The following is an 18,767-nucleotide window of genomic DNA, read 5'->3' on the forward strand; positions in this document are numbered from 1 at the left end:
CAGATTAAATATAAAACTATAAATCTATAAAATGTGTTTTTACAGAGAAGTCCGTTTAAAGTGGAGCTCAGAGATCGGAAGAATCCTCCATCACGTTGATCTCCACATCTGACCCGGAGAAGTCCTCGTCCTGGTCTCCCTCGTGGCCTTGTGACCCGGGGCTCTTTGGGGGGGGCGCCAGACCCAGCTTGGCCAGTTTGGCCTGCTGCTGCTCCAGGCTCTGTTTGCGCCACTTGATGCGTCGATTCTGGAACCAAACTTTGACCTGAGGAGGAGGAAAAAGTCTGGGTGGTTAGAGGAGGCTTGGGGGTGGGGTGGGGGGGGGGGTGTCACCGTGCTGCGGATCGGTCACCTGAGCCTCTGTGAGCTGCAGCGCGGAGGCGAGCAGGAACCGCTCCGAGCCGACCATGTACTGCTGCCGGGCGAACTCCTTCTCCAGGCGGGAGAGCTGCTCGCTGGTGAAGCTGGTGCGCATCCGTTTGGACTTCCCACTCTTGGCTTTGAATGACTGCAGGCCTGCGTTGACTTTGGACATCGCAGCTGCAGAGAGGATGGAGCATGGTTAAACAGCAGCACCAACATTTCAATACTAAAAACGAAGGAAAATCCACTCGTACCTTGTGCGTAAAATGCTCCACGGCACGATGGTTGGTATGCCAGAGAGGGGCAGCAGGGGATGGAATATCCGGGCTGCGTGTGGAAGGTGGAGTGCCATACATAGGGCGCTGGAAGCATCTGAAACCCGGCATGTGCATGAAGAGGCGGGAGAGCGGCGGCCCCGCGCTGAGCCGGATTCCTGCGCGCGTCCACGGCCTCCTCTGGTTTGGACAGCAAGGCCTCGATGGTGAAAGACTTTCCGCTGTTGGGCCGCTTTGCCGTCGACGTACTCTGATCCCCGAGACCCAGCTGGAAAAGCGGCTTCCGTGCGTAATTACGCACGGAGTGTTCGCAAACTTCCGACGCTCCGTTCTGCGCGTGCATCCTGACAGTGCTGATCCGCGTGAAGCTGGACGCTGAATACAACTCTGCGCAGAAAGGCCTTGCTTTATAGCACCGCCACGCAGGGAGGTGTGAAGACCCCCCCGCCGAGCCTTTGTCTTTCTAAGTAGCAGATGAGAGGGACCAACATCCCGACAACGTTTCCAATTAATTGAACAAGCAGGGATTGTCAAACATCCTTTCCCTTTGAATGACAAGGCTTTTAAGAGGGGAGGGGGGGTCCCACAGGCAGATTTACTGAGCAGAGTCTTGCATGGGTCTTAGGTCTAAATGTAATCATCAAAGCCTTGATGTCTTAAATCATCTTGGAGCCTTGAAATCCCGACTCTGTGTCCTCGACGCGGAGTCTGCTCAGCGCCGCAGAGAAAAGCGCTCCTTCTGCCAAAACTCCGCTAATCTCAGAGCGCTACATGAACCCTGATGCGCTTTGGGGCTCTGGGACGAACCACGTGACTGTTAAAAACAAAACAAAAAAACTCTTAAATCTCTGCGCGCTGACTTCAAACAGGAGTCAAAGGAAAGTCTGCTGTTCTGGAGTGAGGAACGGAAGTTATCAGCTTTCTTCCACTGTCTCTTTCAACTCGGATTACTGCCAGCTCTGCAAACTCCAGAGGCTCATTTCCATGGTTTAGAGGGGGCAGAACGCGACCCCCTCGCTGGAAGTGACTGTTTAACACAACCTGAGCACGCGGGGTATCCCCCTTCTGTATTTGTCCTCCTTAGCTGACACTTGAACGCCTGATGAGGAGGGCAAACACAGACGCGTCCTGAGCAACGAGGAGGAGAGGCGCGCGCGGCAGGACAGGACAGGAGAGAGACAGTCTGATGATTCATTTGGTAAAAAAATCATAAATCTTTTCCGCTTCTGGTGGTCTCCTCCTCCCACGTCTGAAAAACTTTTAAAACAATCTCAGATCGTTGGAACAGAAAACTTTCTGTGTATTCCAGCCAGACAAGCATCAACCCAGAAGGCTTTTCATAGTCATGGGGGCAATAAGTGCTGCTCTCTGTCGGGTAACGTCATGCTCTCACAGGAGTGTCCAAACTTTTTGGAAGGAGGGCCAGATTTGGTGATCGGCCGACATTCTTTCAAAACTTTCAAACAAAGACTTTCATCAACACTAAATTTGGGTGAAAGGTTTAACATACAGAACACAGCTTTAAAATATGACAAATATTTATCTTATCTAAATCATACAGAAGATGATTAGAGCCAGAAAAAAAATGATTTTTTTATTTAATCTCCAATTTTTGAGATTAAAGTCAGATTTCCAAGATTAAAGATAGAATTGTGACATTAAAGTCAGATTTCTTAGAAAAAAATTGAATTCTGAGATTAGAGTCAGAGCTTTCCAAGCCTGTTTTTTTCCCTCCCCAGGCCCTGATCCTCTTCTGTAAAATCAAATGTATCTGCTTTTCTCGTTTGACCCTTAAGGCTCAGAAGTTCAAATAGCAACAGGTTGTTGCCTCAACAGCTTTTAATGAAATGTATCCAATCACAGTAAAGCAAAAACTGTTGTGCTTCTTATATTTAGACAGAAGCATGAGGGAGAGTGGAAACTTGAATGTGGGCCACATTTGGTTTGCATTCTTTGGACATGGTGGACAACACAAACTAAACAAACAGGAATAAGGTGATACATTTTTTTAGGTGATCTCAGTTCTCTGTATCCTCAGTTAGAAGAGCCTGAAACTAGAAAAAAAAGTTATTTAAATCTTCAGTTTCAAACGAGAGATCGTCCTGACTACTCTTACGCTGAGAACACTTTGTTTTCAAGAGTTGGAGATCTCTAAAAGGAGTAAAGGAAACCTCCTTTTCAGAGAGAGGAGCAACCAAACTCCATCATTAGAGGAGGCTGACGATAATCCACAATATTCCACATGAGAAGGCGAACAAATCTGAGGAGTGAGATCCAGATACTTGGAGATAAAAAGACAAATCACCTGGGAAATAGAAGAAAACGGGGACCAGGGACAGAAAAAAGAGTCAAAAATAGTCCTGCAAAAACTATGAGGATGAGAGGAACTGTCAGGGTGAGAACAGGAAAACAAATCACACTGCAGATCATGATGGGCAACGTCTTCAGATGAGGCTGTCAGGATAAATAAAACTCGTTATAGTAAAATAAACCTATCATGTCTCAATAAATTTGGTATTTTTCAGTATTGATTATGATCAATACTTTTTTGATACTATTTCTTTTTGAAATGATATTCGATTAAATACTCCAAAGACAATTTTGTTGTGGTGTTTTTAACTTGTTCTTGTGGCATTTTTCTCACAATAGTGGACATATACAAGAAAAATAAGCTTAAAGCTCAATTTCTGAGCATTTCCTTTTTCAAATCATTGTGAATCAGCAGGAGATGAAGAAACATGCTTTGAAAAAGAGCTTATTTGTGGTGTAGAAAATACGCTTCAATCTGATACATCAACATATAGATCCATGAACGTCTTTGTTTTCCACGTCTGAACTGGAATCTGGATTAAAACTCTACGTCTGGATAGCTACAAAATTGCTCGCCATTTTTGTTGCTTGTGTTAGCTTGGGGTTGTGAGGGGCTGAAAGCTAGCAGGAGAGGGTGTAGGCAAAGGGATGATGGGATATCATTGTAAGGTTACTTCCACCCCAACAGTCCCACCCATAACTCGGAGAGGAATTTCTAATGATTTACTGCTTCTCTGCAGAAACTGTTCTAGAAAACAACATACATTTTTGATTATGGCTAAAAACAGTAAAATCCTTATCAAAAGCCTACTGGGAATGCTGTTACAACAGATCAACAAATGATAGGGGTGGGACTTCAAAACCTTGCTTTAGACAGATGCAAGTTTGGTTAGATCATAGGAATGAAAATTGATTCATATATTAATGGTTACACCCCTAAAACAGAAGTTCAGCACCAAAACCTGCCAACATTTCATTCACTCTACTTTTCTAATTTCTTATTCCAACATGAATGCCAACCGTTTTTATGAACCAATCAAAGAAACAAACTAGAAGTTTGACCTCCAATACAGCTGAAACTGATGATTAATATAAGACGACCCCTCTCCCTCTCAACTGTCATGAATAGAAAATGAAAACAATAAACTTCAAAAAATGTTTGCTGTAGATTGTTAACATGGGAGTCAAAGGAGAATTTCTCTCTTCTGACTCCTGTGGCCATTTGAGGAACTGAAACATTTGTTTTTTTCTGGCTTGTTTTTACATTCAGAGTGTGGAGACAAGTCTGAACATGTTCAGAAAAACTCCAGACAAAACAGTTAAAAGGGAAATTCTGTCTGGAAGAATCAACCAATCAACTCCTTCTCCCAGTAAAAATACAGTCTAGTGCCCGCCCCTCAGAGAGATAAATGTTTCACTGATTAAAAAAATCCGATCATTAGTTACCACTGCTATGCAGATGATACACAGACATATCTTAGGGTTAATTAGGAGTCGAGGCCCTGTACATGCTGTTAGTAAATTAATTGAAGACATTAAAGACTCACTCCAATTAAAATGGTATTTTGAACATGTTCTTGTAGCCTTATTCTCATGAAGAATTTAAGAGTAAAATGGCATTTCTGAACATTTCTTTATTTAAATCATTGTGAATCAGAGGAAAAATGCTGTTTAAAAAGCTTGTAATTGGTTAATATAAACTATAATCACAGGGCCTCAAGCTCTTTGCTCCGCTCCATTCTGATGCATCCACTTAGATACAAATACATCCATGAACGTCTTTGTTTTCCTGGTCTGAGCTGGAATCTGGATTAAACTGTACAGCTGGATGAGGGCCCTCTGGTCACATACAAGATGGCGCCTGGAAAAATCTCTAGCTGGAAGCGGAAATTTTGCAACTTTAGCCGGTTGCGTAAGCAGAAATCTCAAAAACTTTAGGAAACCCTTTTAAAAATGATGTTTTAGACACTTTTCAGAACTATCAGATTTTAGCTTTTAAATGTGAATAAACTGTAACTGTCTATCAGTTTGGTGTGAAGACGAGCTTCAAATAGCACAGAGAACGTTAATCGCTTTAGTGGTCAAAACCTTAAAATTGGGGGGTTCCCGTCGAGGACTTCTGGCTAATGATTTCAGGCGCCATGATTTTTTTACGCGGCCGACTTCTGGCTATTGTTTCTCAAGCGCCATATTTTTTGCCAAATTCTCTTGGGCTGTATAGCTCCAATACTGCTCACCATTTCTGTTGCACCACTAATGTTAGGTTGGAATTGTGAGGGGCTGTAAGGTAGCTGGGGAGCGTGTAAAGAGATGGATGATGGGAAGTGGTGGCAGGCTTACCCTGCACCTCAACTAGGGGAAATTTCTGATGAACTCTGCAGAAACTGTATCTTAGAAAACAACACAGATTCTTTGGATTTTGGCTAAAAACAGCATCATCTTAATTAAAAGACCACGTGAACACTTGTGATAGATCAGCGGATAATCGTAGTTCATGACTGGATGTGCTACAATTTACTACACAAAAACACAACTGAAGTTACTGTCTTTGGGGTTACAGAGAAACGATTTCAGAGCTTCAATCTATTCATCTAAAAACTACCAACTAGGTAAGAAACTTGGGTGTAGTTTTGGACGCACATTTAAATTTTGATAAACACATTTAGGCAGTCACAAAATCAGCCTCCTATGATCGTAACAATTCTTCAAAGATTAAAGATCTGACATCTACGCAGAACCAACTAGTTTGGTCCAGTCATGGTCCACATACTGAACATTACGGAGATCCTAGAAATGGTTCGTTTCAGATGTAAGGTCTCCGTCTTAACATGCTAGAATGCAGATTGCGTGTTTTCGATTTCCATGGGTGTCAGGACAGACCATTAGCATCAACGCCACTTTAAGGAGCTTCTGCATGAGCGGCCCTCCTCTGGGTTACGGCCAACACTTAACCATCGTTGGTAGAAATAATCATCCAAATCACTGCATCCTAATGAGGGATTAACCTTCACGCCTTACATCATCTGGTCCTGTTAAACACAGCCAGTGTGTATTCAGATGTCTGACGCTTTTAACAGGTTCCCACATTACTGCAGGCTGATAATGAGCAGGAGAAAAGACTTCATCGAGTCACTGAGATCCTCTTGACTGAAATCAGCAGAGGTTATGTGATGTTTAGACACACAAAGTAGATATCTGGAACTTTATTAATATATATTATTCCTTATAAGTTTTGGCTTGGATGGATGAGGATGTTTAGAAAGACTGGAGGACAGATTGGGTAAGAGACACAGGAGGAGGTACATGGACGGATTTGAGTTAAAAAAAAAAAGATGTTAATGACTCAACAACATGGAAGAATGAGAATCTTCTAGACAAAAACTGGACAATTTTAAGTCCAATTGCCTCAATTTAAAAACAATTGGACCTGGAGGTAAAAATTGACATTTCTTGGTGGTAATCAATATCACTAAGGATAGAAATGTTGTCTATGGACATCAGTTTTACTGATGTCAAGAACATTTTTCTTCTAGTCCTGGCCTCAAATATGGCAAGTATGCCATTTCAAAAGACAGAGTAATTTAGAGATTATTTAGTCCTAATATATTGTATTTAAGATCCTTTGAACATCTGTTGATCTTTAGTAAAAGCGTTCCCAGTGGTCTTTTAACTGGGATGATAGTGTTTAAGCAAAAATGAAAAACTGTCGTTTTCTAGGGCATAAGTTCTGCAGAGCAGCAGGAGTTCATTGGGGAGTCACCTCTGAGTTGTGGGCGGGACCATTGATATGGAGCAACCCTACCCCCCTTCCCGTCACCCATAACAGAGAGCTCTCTGTTTACGCTCTCTCTCCTGTTAGCTTACAGCAAGTGGACGCATCAGAATGGAGCAGAGAGAAGGGTTCCCACAGGGTCTTAAAAAGTCTTAAAAGCCTTGAATTTAAACATTTGGAAGTAAGATCTTAAAAAGCATTTAAAAAGTCCAAAATTTTGATATCTTGGTCTTAGAGAAGAGAAATTTCAAACTTTTTCAGTATAACTGTTTTAAACCTTTAGATTGTTGCACTTAACTAAAATGTTTTTGCCTTTGTTTTTAACAAATTGGAAATAATTTGAATATCTCCAGAACGTCCCCACAAATTTGTCCACGTCCTTATTTCTGTTCTCTTCATCTTACTTTGACCAATCTCTAATTCAGCATTAACGTACATGCGTCAGTAATTATCATATTTTTATTATTACTATACATTTTGTTTCATTTAAACAAGAGAAAATGGCAGAGACAACTGTTTACACAAATTTGTTTGATTAGTCTTAAGGTTTCGGTGCACTAAAATGTGAGTAGAAAGGTTTATGAAGTCTTATTTAATTTAAATAACATAAATTTGAACTGTAATTTGTTATGTTACTTCGTTACAGACAAGTAATTGTTCCTAAATTCAGGGACTATGTTCTTTCCTCGTCCATAAGGCTGCGCATTAGGCAGAGAAATTGATCCCAATTTTTCATATGCAAGGTCTTAAAAAGATCTTAAGAAATCTTAAATTTAACTTTAAGAAACGTGTAGGAATCCTGAGGGAGCTTATGGCGTGCCCAGCGTGTTTTCTACATCACAGTTGTGATCTTTTTTAAACAATTTTTTGTCTGCTCCTGATTGTCAACAATTCTAATAAATAAATACTCAGAAGTTAAATTGTAAGCTTAATTTTACGTCCTCCACCGTGAGAAAAATGGCACAAGAACATGTTAAAACACCAAACAACATGGCGACATCTGTATTGGAAAAAAAAGGTCTAGTGAACTGACTTCATTTGGTTGGAGCTGGAAGAAAGTCATTTTTCATGGGTGACTCGGTCCAGTTCTCATAGACAATCGTTCACTTTGTTCCCCCTCCTCTATCAGCCATTCAGCAGCTGAAGGGGCGGAGTCAATGTTTGGCTTCATTTTATCTGACAGACACTTTCTGTGTCAGGGTGTTTAGAGGCTTCTTTTCTTGGGATGAAAACTTGTATTTTAGGGTCAAACAAATAATAACTAACTTTGTTGAGAGATCTAAACAAAAAGCCGGTTTAGGTTTAGTCTTTAAGCTTTTTTTTCAGTAAAGTTGCATCTAAACATCTGCAGCTCTGAGATTATTTGCGGTGGGATTAACCTCACGTCCTTCATAAAATGACAGTAATTAATGAGGACTGAGCCCCATTATGGCTCCCTGACTCCTAATGGGGGCCTCTTCCCAGGTAGCTGTGGTGGGGGGGTCGCTTTAATGGAGGTGAGAATTGGCGGGCTGGACTTTAACGCTGGACCTCTGTTTACGCTTCCTGTGGGTGTCAGGACTCGTCCATAAAGTGTCAGAGTTCAGCTGCGCAGACAGAGGAGCAGCCTGCTTTCCTGGGAAGAGCAGCCCCCAACCCCACCCACTGTTCTCTGTTTGGTGATATTAACTGTTGGGGGGGGTGTCAGAGGTCTGATCTATCAAACCATTTAACAGAGGAGGTTTTCAGTCGAGTGATATTTATTAGTATTTAAGAGTTATACCTTACTTTACACTATTACTCCTTTGAACTTGTAATACGTAGTTTCATACTTGTAGTAATTTTAAGTCTGTTATTTGGTGATACTTGTAGATGTAGAACATCTGAGCTTTAAGATAAGAGATGATCTGGTTTATAAGGATTACTAACAATTAAAGTTACTCCAGGTAAAAGAGAAAGCACAATTTATCTCTGCTGTGGTGTAGACATGTGCAAAAACCGAAGTTTAAAACCAAATCTTATCAAATAAGCATTTCAAAAGTAAAATAAGAAAATCATCTTAGTTTGAGAAAACATGTCTCAGACTGCTTTTCTTAAAGCAAGAATTCTTGGTTAGACCTTTTTTTTTTTTACATAATTGTCAGAATTTATTCGCTTATTTAAAGAGAAACTTTAAATAAGTACAGTGGAGCAGTGGTTAGCGCTCCTGCCTCACAGAAAAAAGGTCCCTGGTTCAAGTCCTGATAGGAGGACCTGACAGAGAACCATCAATGTGGGACATCTCCTTCTATCCGGGGACTCTGGCTTCCTCCCACCGTCCAAAAATATACTTCATAAGTTAGTTAGGTGACTCTAAATTGCCCCTAGGTGTGAATGTCCTTGTGACAGACTGGCGATGTACAGAGTAGACTCCGGACACTTTTTTGATGATTTTCTAATGATGGAGGACATATATGAAGAAAATGAGGAGTAAAATAGCTTTTATGAGTGTTTCTGTATTCAAATTGGTGTGAATCACCAACAATGTTGCTTCTTTGTGGGTGGGTCCAAGGGCTCCCTGCTCCGCTCCATTCTGACACATAGATCCATGAACGTCTTTGTTTTCCTCGTCTGAGCTGGAATCTGGATCTAAACTGTCCAGCTGGAGAGCTCCAAAATTGCTCACCATTTTAGTTGCAGCAGTAATGTTACATTAGGGTTGTGAGGGACTGAAAGCGAGCAGGAGATATTGTAAACAACTGGATGATGGGAAGTAACAACAGATTTACTCCACACTAACAGTCCCACCCAGAAGTGAATTTCAAATGATTTACTGCTGCTCTGCAGAAACTATGTCCTAAGAAACATCACAGGTTTTTTGATTTGGCCTAAAAAAGGTATCATCGTACTTCAAAGACCACTGGGAACGCTTTCACAATAGATCAAACGGTAATTGAAGTGGGACTTTAAAAACTTGCTTCAGACAGATCAATCTAGCTGGATCAAAGGAATGCATTGTGATTCATTGATTAGGTTGATTAATCGTTACACCCTTATCAAACGGTGGCTGAGACCCGCCATCGCTGCTAAAAAAACAAACAAACAAGAAAGGTAACGCTTCATAATAAAATTCCTTAACAACATTCATTAACACATTAACAAACATTAGTAATGTGTTTATAAGATGTTATTAAGACATTTATTAGCACAATAAGCCTATATGTAACCTATAGATTAAAAGAAACTGTTTCTTACAGAAATGTTTACATTCTTTTGTGAAAAAGATGAGCCTTAATTATTGAAAATGTTTGACTTTCTTACATTTTCAGAGTAAATCTGCTGCAGGAGGAGGATCCTATTTGACACAGTGTTTTATTTTAAAAGGGAAATGTATGTACTGTTAAAAAAAACAATAAAATCATAACACTATTATAAATTTACTTATAATATTGATTTTATTATATATTTAAATGCTACATTTTACTAATGAATATCTTAATGAGTACAAAAAAATACATAATATTGTGTTTTTTTCCCTAAATTAGCATTAAAGATAGGAGAACAATCCATCATCCTGTCATCAACATCCAGCATACTTTACAAAACTTCTAAATCCAGAACATTTCAGTGACTGAAAGCTACATTTACCTGCTGTGCGGACATCCACCTAAAAAATATAAAAGTATAATCTGTTAGAATATTAAAGTGAACTCTGGTTTACTCATAAAGGACTTACCTTTAACAAAATGTAAAGGAAGTATTAGAAACTGTATTTTGGTGTGAGATGAAAACATCTGCTGTTTTTTTCAGTCCAGTTGGGGGGTTGGCTGGTGTCTTTATATGGTTTGCAGGTTGTGTCTGTAAGGCTGAACAGAAAAGCCCGAAAGAGCAGATCAAAGCGAGCGTCTCCCTGGAGAAACGGCAAACAAAGACAGATATTTAGACTTGGAGGTCCATGATGGACTGAGAGCAGCCATAGAACAGTCACTTCTTAATGGCACATTACACCTCACTTTCCTGTCATTAACCTAAGCAAAGAGAGGCACACACAAAGGCTAATTTTGTGTGTTAACAAGACCATGACAAACACTTCAAACAAGACCACACACCATGACCTGGAGACTCACTACTGACACCTGGTGGACGAGCGGAGGATGTTCACTTAGACCAGGAGTCTGCAAACCTTAACACTTAAAAGAGCCATTTAGGTCGATTTCTCACTGACTACAACCCAGTAAGAGCCATAATCATTTAGAAAAACATGACTCTACTTTGTATTTGTATCATTGTTATTTTTATGAGAAATATATATAAACTATTTGATATTTATTACATGTTTATAAAACGCTTGATCTATTTTTTTTTTTTGCCATGAGTAAAACAAATTTTGAGAGAAAATAGATTTTTTTTCCCTCAAATATGAAATAATGTTTAATCTGTAACAGAGGTTAACAAGACTTCCTTTCAAAATAAAAGACACATAGGATCATCTCAATGGAGCAAATCTACTGGTAGGTAGTGTAATGTCCGCAATAGAAAAAAAAAAACATTTTATTTGTATAAGTTTGTGGTGTTTCTTAGCCAGAAATTAATAAATATAACTCTCTGAAATGAAAACAGAGCTAATGAATTTTATTTTTTGAACCATGAGGCACACTTAAAACACTGGAGTTTGTCAAAATGTTTATTTTTTGATCATCGATCTACTATGGCTAGTGTGTTTTGGAGACTCACAGAGTGATGAGTTATTTTTCTTTTCTTTTTTAGGGCTGTGAATGCTAACGCGTTAACACATGCGATTAATTAAAAAGAATTAATGTTTTAATATGCATTAAAGCAAATTAATTACGCCTCACAGAGCGGGAGTTTTTTCTCTTTGCCTCTGCGGTTAAGGCTTCCACACTGTGCATTACAGCACTTTGTTTAATCATTATCCCACTTAAACCATGTTCACTAACGAAAAAAATAAATATTCGATTGGTTTTTAGTACTTTATTATTATTATTTTTTGGGGGGGGTTAAAATCACTTTTTAACAAAAATCGGTCTATTTGCTCGTTGTTCCGATAACACAACGCGTCGCCGAGCCTCGACTATCTTGGAGTAATGTTGCAGACATCAAAGTCTATAGAGTTCTGCTTAACTTACTGTTGATTTGTTTTGTAAACAAGTTACATTTCTGGGTTAAAACTTGATAAATTTAAACATTTCAGGAAATGAAAATGAAGGAAAAATTTATCTCTAGCCTGTTTTTGCTCAAAAGCTGCACATTGTCATATAAACTGTACCACGTAAAACATTGTTTAATAGTGATTAATCACAACACTAAAGTTTGATTAATCTGATTTTTTTTTTTTTTTGTCGTTTGACAGAACTAAATAAAAATAAATGTTCCAAATGTACAGTTATGTGTGATTTAATTTTGTGATTATTTGTTGATAAGTGGTCACAAAATAATGTAACAAAAAATTACAATTATCGCGATTAATTTTTTCCCAGGTATGCGGTTAATTAGTTACATTTTTTTAATCGATTCCCAGCCCTCCTTTTTTTTTTAACTCTACTTAACATTTACTTTTCTATACTAAAAACGATGTATTGTTCTTTAACCAGAGAGCCACAATGGAGGGGTAGAAGAGCCAGACGTGGCTCTGGAGCCACAGGTTGCAGACCTCTGACCTACACACACAGATCTAAATACTTAATTAAAAACTAAACTTAGTTTTTAACTAAATATTTCGATCCAACATAAACCTAAATAGATGTAGTTTTTACCTAAAAATTTAGGTTGCTAGAAAAAAATCTAGTTGGTAAATTTAACATTTATAAATCAATTTTTAGGGGTAAATTTGCAATTGAAAAACAAGACCTGTTTTTTTTCTCCTAAAACATGCTTGATATCCAAAAACATTTATGTCAAAATTTTACTTGGCAGATTTACAAATGCCCCCCCATAGCTACCACGGCATGCAGCTCACTGAGGGCCTCTCCTGGACTGAAACACCACAGCAGCAGCAGAGAAGGCCAGCAGAGTCGCCACTTCCTGAGAATCCTCAGATTTGATCTGTCAATCAAACTGTCTTGGACAGACTCTGTTTGAATGAATGATCTTCTTTCCATCAACAGCTCTGCTGCACATGCACTAAACCCTCATCTGTTCCTAGTGTCTAGTTCAGGTTCTGGAGAAGAGAAGATGGTATCTTCACATTGACTGCCCAGCTCAGCTCCATAAGCCACACCCGCTCAGAGGAGCTCACTTGTACGCTACGCTGTCCACCAGGCGGCTGGCTAGCATAGCGAGCTAACCCACTGAGTTCCCAAAATGAGGGCAAACATTGGTGAGGTTGAAAACCAGGAGTGCTGTGTAGTTTTGGGGGAGGAGGGGAAACAGGCTTTAGGAGGTCAGGAAGTTCTCCCCAGATGACTGGACTGCTAAAGTGATGAGGGAAAGTGGGCGGAAGGTGTTTTGTGTGTCATCTAGATTGAGGAACGTATATGAGGAGACTTGGTGATGGGATAAAGACGTTTACTGAGAGTAAAGAAGGCAGGGAGACAGGGGAATTAAGCGCATGATGAAAATGTAGGTGACAAAACAAAAGCACATGACAAATTGTGTTACAGGTTGGTCACAAAATGAGGTGGATCTGTACATGTGATGCAGAAGACAGATGTGCAGAAGATCAAAATGTGCTGACAGCTGGTGATGGAGGAAATGTTAGAGAGAGGAGAAGAGGTGGATGTGGATGTGGAGCAGAAAGTAACCAATAAAGATGGAGTGAGGAAGAAAAGAATAGAGTGGAAAGATTGATGGTCCTGACATCATACCTGTTAAACAGAGGTGTCAAACTCAATCACACAAGAGGCCAAAATCCAAAACACACTTTAGGTCGCAGGCCGAACAGGATAAACATTTATCGAACACTCTAAAGCTAATTTTTTAAAACTTTAAAACCATAACGTTTTAACACAATTAGGAACTAGACATATTACCTGCAATAATCCTAGTGTGAATGCCGTAAGGTGAATTCGACTGCTGAAGATGCTAGTGCTGATAGCTGAAACCACTGAAGCTGATAGCTAAAAAAAACGCTGAAGCTGATAGCCAGCTAAAATATTAGCTAAATATCAAATTAGCCTTAAAAACTGAAAAAAAGACTTAAAGGGAAAGGTTAGCCAAAACAGCCAGTATGTAGCTGAAAAAATAGACAAACTTCAGAGTAGCCCAAAACAACTGAAAAAACTTAAACTAGCCAAAACAGCTAGCATGTAGCTGCAATATTAGCTAAAGTCCAAAATAGCCTTAAAAACTGAAAAGAAGCTTAAATCCGACAAAACAGCTAAGATGGAGCTGAAATATGAGCTAAACTCCAAAATAGTCTTGAAAATCTCAGTACTGCCAAATAGTTTAAAAATCCAGCATAATGCCAATTTTTAAAACTTTAAAACCTTAGCTTTTTAACATAAATTTTAATAATAAAAAAGGCAGGAATATTATTTCAGAAAAAATCAACTTAAACTTAAATAACTTTGAATATTTTACTCTCCATAAAAATATATTTTGCCAAAATTATACAAGTTAGAAATAAGCGCAAGTAAACATCAACATCGGGCTGTTAATAATAATAAAATAAAATGATCTGGAGAGCCAGATAGAATTACTATAGTGAGAGCAGGTGGAGGAACATTTAGAGGTGGAGGTTTGTTCTGGAAAAGAGAGACATGAGCTGCAGTAAGACAATATCTGTATGCAAAAGAGAGGAACTCAAGAGGAACAGTGAGGTTACAGGGAACAAAGATGGAGAAGGTCAAAAAGGTCAAAAGTTCAAAACAACAGAATGAGAGGTAAAGAGGAGTGTCCAAGCAGGTTGGAACGGGTGGATACAGGTTTCAGGTGTAATTTGAACATTCACTGTATACAAAAACTGGACTGGGAGGAACCCCCCCCCCCATTCCAAACAGGAAGTACCGGCTGGCTCCAAGAAGCTAAAATCCGATGGACCTCTACAGAGAAATAAACAGCTGTTACTCAGCCATTCTGTTTTTCAGAATAATCATTCTTGATCTGCTACATGTTTTTTTTTTTTACCATGTTCTTAATCCTAATTTTATTTTGTGTTTTTTTTTCTTGTTTTACCCTGACAATTAGATTCCTCAATAAAAGTATGTGGTCTCACATCCAATGTTCAAAATGTTTGATTGATAGACTTTGTGTAGCCTGTGTTCAAGTCGGTGGACTTCCATCCAGCTCACTCCTGATTGGATGGTTGCCATAGAAATGTTGACTCAGACCAACTCGGACCAATAACTGCTTACTGACATCGTCTGGCTCCAACTGTGTCGCAAAAAAACAAAAAAAAGAGTTCTCCTACAGACTCAATGCTTGTGACTATAAAATGTCATCAAGATTAAAAGCAAAGCAGTAGACCACTGTGGTGAGAGCAGCCATGTTGATGGTTCAGGGACTCTGATGCAGAAACTGGAGGCGGAGCGGGAGGTAACAGAGATGAAGCTGTTGAGGTTCTCTTTGGGAGGATAGAATATGGATTTAATCCATCAGAGGAACAGATCATGCTAGATATTTGGAGAAACAAATGAGTTGAATGACACAGCAGTTTCAGCATAAAATCATCTGAAAAACATTGAAGTTTCTGCACTTTTACAACCCATTCATGAAATTTGCACTTGAATAACATCAGTGTTGTTTCCTGGAGCCAACATGGCAATCTGCTAAAAAACAGCAGAGTGCTTCAGCACTTTTAAGGTGTACATATCAAGGCTGGAGTTGCATGCTGTGACAAGAATAAGGCCTTTTCTGCATGCGGTAATGAAAGAAACATTTTCACAAAAATGTTCTCTTATACCATTTATTCTTCTCCCATGTGTGTATTTTATCAGGGTTTATAAGTATGTATCTTCAGGGTCCGTCCCCCACCCCCACCCCCCTTGCAATAAGCACACATACTGCAGCTCACCCCCACCCATTTTCTTATCCTTCCTCTTTCTTTGTCTCCTCAGAAGTCCCTCCTTCAGTCCTGAGGTCCATCTGTCGTGTCCTTTTAGAGCAGATGTTGCAAAGCCTGAAGAAAAGGACTAGTAGCACCGGTATGCACAGAAGCCCCCAGTGAGGGGAGTCTTCTAACATACAGATCTGACCTTTTTCCAGACATACCTGATCATCTATGAAGATGTGTTTAGCTGATTTTTTTTTAAACTTGTACCAAGACAATAAATTGGATGAATCTGAGAAAAGTCCTCACAAGCTATCCTCTCCCACTCAACATCTACAGCATTCTTTGATAACTTTGATAGTGCTGCAGATTTCTTTCTAATCTTCCGTTCAGAAGGACTTTTCTGCTCCACTGTCACCTTTTGCTTGCTCAGATGTGGGATTACACTGAAACATCCATTTAGTCTAATGCTCATTTATGTCAGATGTCCTTATACAGAGATGAATTGGGATTAAAAACATTTTCTATATTAAGGTTACTTTTACATGCATAAATAAAGTTAATATTTAATGTACATTTGGAAAACATGCTAATTAAATTCAGCTTTTAGTTCTATCCTACAGTAATGACTGAAACAGTTTCCACGTGTAAATAAAAATTAGATTACATGGAAATTCAATATATTTCAACTTAAAAAAAATGGAAATATTATTTATATTTACCGTAGAGAAAAATTTAATTCAAAAGTACCCTATTAACTGAATACCAAACTGGTATCATTACCTGTTTACTTTTAACATGAAAACAAAGCAATCGGTTATCTAAGGGCCAGTTTTTTTTAGAAATTCCAGCTCAAAACCAACAGTTCTGTAAATTATTGCAAAGCATTTGAAGCTTTTCAAATTCACAAAAACGTGAAGAAAGAACACTATGGGGTATTTTCTCCAAAAATGCATATTGACCTCTTGAGACCCCAGCTCTTGTTGTATTATCTTGATGACATGCCTTCTTTTATTTTTGCTGTCCCTGGGCCCCAGTTGGGTCAGTGCTAACCCAATGTGATGTCCATGCATGTGGATGCTACATCTTAGGAAGTTAAAATAAAATCTATGCACACTTTGGTAACTTTTAAACAGAAATGATGGGTCTAGTCACTTACAATTTGAGCAGAGCGCTTCAAGGTAACAACTAAGCTCTTTTTCAAACTGCATTTATTCCTGATTAACACAATTTGATTAACGAAACACTCAGAAATTCAATTTTAATCTTAATTTTCATTATTTATGTCCTCCACCATCAGAAAAAAAGTTTTTACAGTAAATAAAAAAAACGTGTCATGGAGGTTTATATGGGTAATGAAAAATAATTTTTCATTTAAATTATAACCAAAAAACTCTTAACAGTCACCGGGTTTCAAATACATAGCAATAATGAAACCAGAACAAAGGTTGAAGATGTTGATTGTGTCATATCCTCTTTCCACTTCCTTTTCCGGTTAGAGAACAACAGCGCAGTGCTTTTCTGCGTTCTGATTGGCTTGCTGAACATCACAAGGCTCCTGATTGGCTGAATGTTTGCCGCTTCTAGGGTTCTATTTTGAACATAAATACGAGCAGCTGCTATCTTCCTGGAAGCACCCAGACCACCCGAAGCGGCGCTTCGCCCTTTCCCTGTCCGAGGCAGAGAGTAGTTATGTGGCTTTAGCAAATTAAAAAAAACGCTCCAGCTCCTTACGGCTTTACCGACTCGCAGCCACTCGGTGCTTTGGAGCGGACATTTCGACATGCTTTCTTAAGTTGTGGCTAACTGGCTGGTTACCTCCGGGTTAGCACATTCAGCTCTTCCTGCCCTTTTGTATTTTTCTACTGGAACTTCGATTAAAAAATAATCAGATTGTTGGCCGCAGGACCGGATATACAAAAATGGAGCCCAATTTCGACAGCACCAGTCCGGTTAACACCCTTTTCAAGAACAGGCCCGATGGGATCCCCGGGCTGTCCGCGTTCTCCTTGCCCGACTTTAGTGCAAAGAACGCGCACTGCAGGAGCCTGTTCTCCCCCGGACCCGCCGCGGTCCTTTCTCCGGTCACAAATCTGGCTCTGGACATGAACAACTTGGCCGGACTCGGAAGGTACCATTTTAAAATAGGGGGAAATGTTATTTTATTTGTTTATACATATTGGAATGATGAAGTTTGGAGTGATTTTTGCTTGCGGAAAATGATCAAGTAAACCCCTTTTTTGTCTGAATCTCTTTGTCTTAGCAACCAGTGTGAAACCCCAAAGAGGATCAAGCCTCCCCCCCTCCAGAAGGTCCCATCCTTTGCCTCAGATACCTCATCTGATGCAGGTAAGTCCAGGCCACACGCACTCAGCTGCATGGGTCTCTTTGTAATGTAGTAGAACACATCTATTAGCTTCCAGCTGCAGTAGTTGTGTCTGATCTGCTCTCTTAGGCCTCGGCTTGGACCTCCCCAGCCCCATGGAGGATGAAGTGGAAGATTCGTAAGTAGTCCTGACCTCTTTCTACTCTATTCTTACAATTGAATTTTGCCCCCCTCCCTCCAACCATGTGCTTGGTACAGTCTGGAAGGGGTCAGATGTGCCTTCAGAGTGTCAGTCAGCAGAATGATGGTTTTATGAGGGCACCCCGCGGTAAGCATGCTGTTATCTATGTTAACCAGCATAACCTCAGCCCTGGGTTTAGGAGGGGCTACACCTATGGGTGGATTCTCGGTTTCTCTAGGCAGTGATGGCGGGGGTTCACACCCTTCCTCTTTCTCAAACAGCTGTCTTTTTGCCACTCGGGGGGAGATGTGGCCCAGATTTGACTTCCCTAGTGAGGACCCTCCCGCCGCTCCTCTTGTCTCTGGGGTTGGAATGCTCTCCTTGCAGTTTATTTTGTAGCAGAAAAAGGGGGCTAGAGAAACCCCCCGCGTCACTGCTATAGAAACCAGCGAGGCGCCCCAAAATGCCCCCCACCCCACTCCTCAATGCATGCTTTCAGACAAAGGGCTCCTGCAGCAAAGGAGACAGCAGCTCAGATTAGCAGACCTATGTAACCCTCCCTTGCTTAGCATACAGGTGGACACTTCTCCAACGGGAGAGCACATCTGCCTTGTTACCCCCTCCAACATACGCAC

The 18,767-nt window shown here is 40.0% G+C and overlaps 2 protein-coding genes across 2 annotated transcripts in view; one reads left to right on the forward strand and one right to left on the reverse strand.

Annotated features, from left to right (window-relative positions):
• Positions 1-67: 67 nt before the first annotated feature.
• On the reverse strand, positions 68-1,696 carry noto (notochord homeobox). Its single transcript, XM_024267632.2, has 3 exons — positions 618-1,696; positions 353-540; positions 68-265 (listed from the first exon to the last, which is right to left on the reverse strand). The coding sequence occupies exons 1-3, from the start codon at positions 979-981 to the stop codon at positions 68-70; spliced, it is 750 nt and encodes a 249-aa protein (XP_024123400.1). The 5' UTR covers positions 982-1,696.
• A 15,523-nt stretch (positions 1,697-17,219) lies between these two features.
• cdc25b (cell division cycle 25B) overlaps positions 17,220-18,767 on the forward strand; it is a 7,217-nt gene continuing 5,669 nt past the window's right edge. The window contains exons 1-3 of the mRNA XM_024276838.2: positions 17,220-17,756; positions 17,889-17,974; positions 18,081-18,129. Coding sequence (XP_024132606.1) covers positions 17,548-17,756; positions 17,889-17,974; positions 18,081-18,129 — 344 coding nt within the window. The 5' untranslated portion in view covers positions 17,220-17,547. The remainder of the gene's footprint in view (positions 17,757-17,888; positions 17,975-18,080; positions 18,130-18,767) is intronic.

The sequence above is a fragment of the Oryzias melastigma genome, linkage group LG22, assembly GCF_002922805.2.
Source record: "Oryzias melastigma strain HK-1 linkage group LG22, ASM292280v2, whole genome shotgun sequence".
Classification (NCBI taxonomy): domain Eukaryota; kingdom Metazoa; phylum Chordata; class Actinopteri; order Beloniformes; family Adrianichthyidae; genus Oryzias; species Oryzias melastigma.

Excerpts from the sequence above, each read along its gene's own strand:
- noto (XM_024267632.2), bottom strand. The coding sequence starts at position 981 with ATGCACGCGCAGAACGGAGCGTCGGAAGTTTGCGAACACTCCGTGCGT. Across the intron at positions 541-617 it reads TGGAGCATTTTACGCACAAG|CTGCGATGTCCAAAGTCAAC; the intron begins GTACGAGTGGAT and ends TCCTCTCTGCAG. Across the intron at positions 266-352 it reads TGCAGCTCACAGAGGCTCAG|GTCAAAGTTTGGTTCCAGAA; the intron begins GTGACCGATCCG and ends CCTCCTCCTCAG.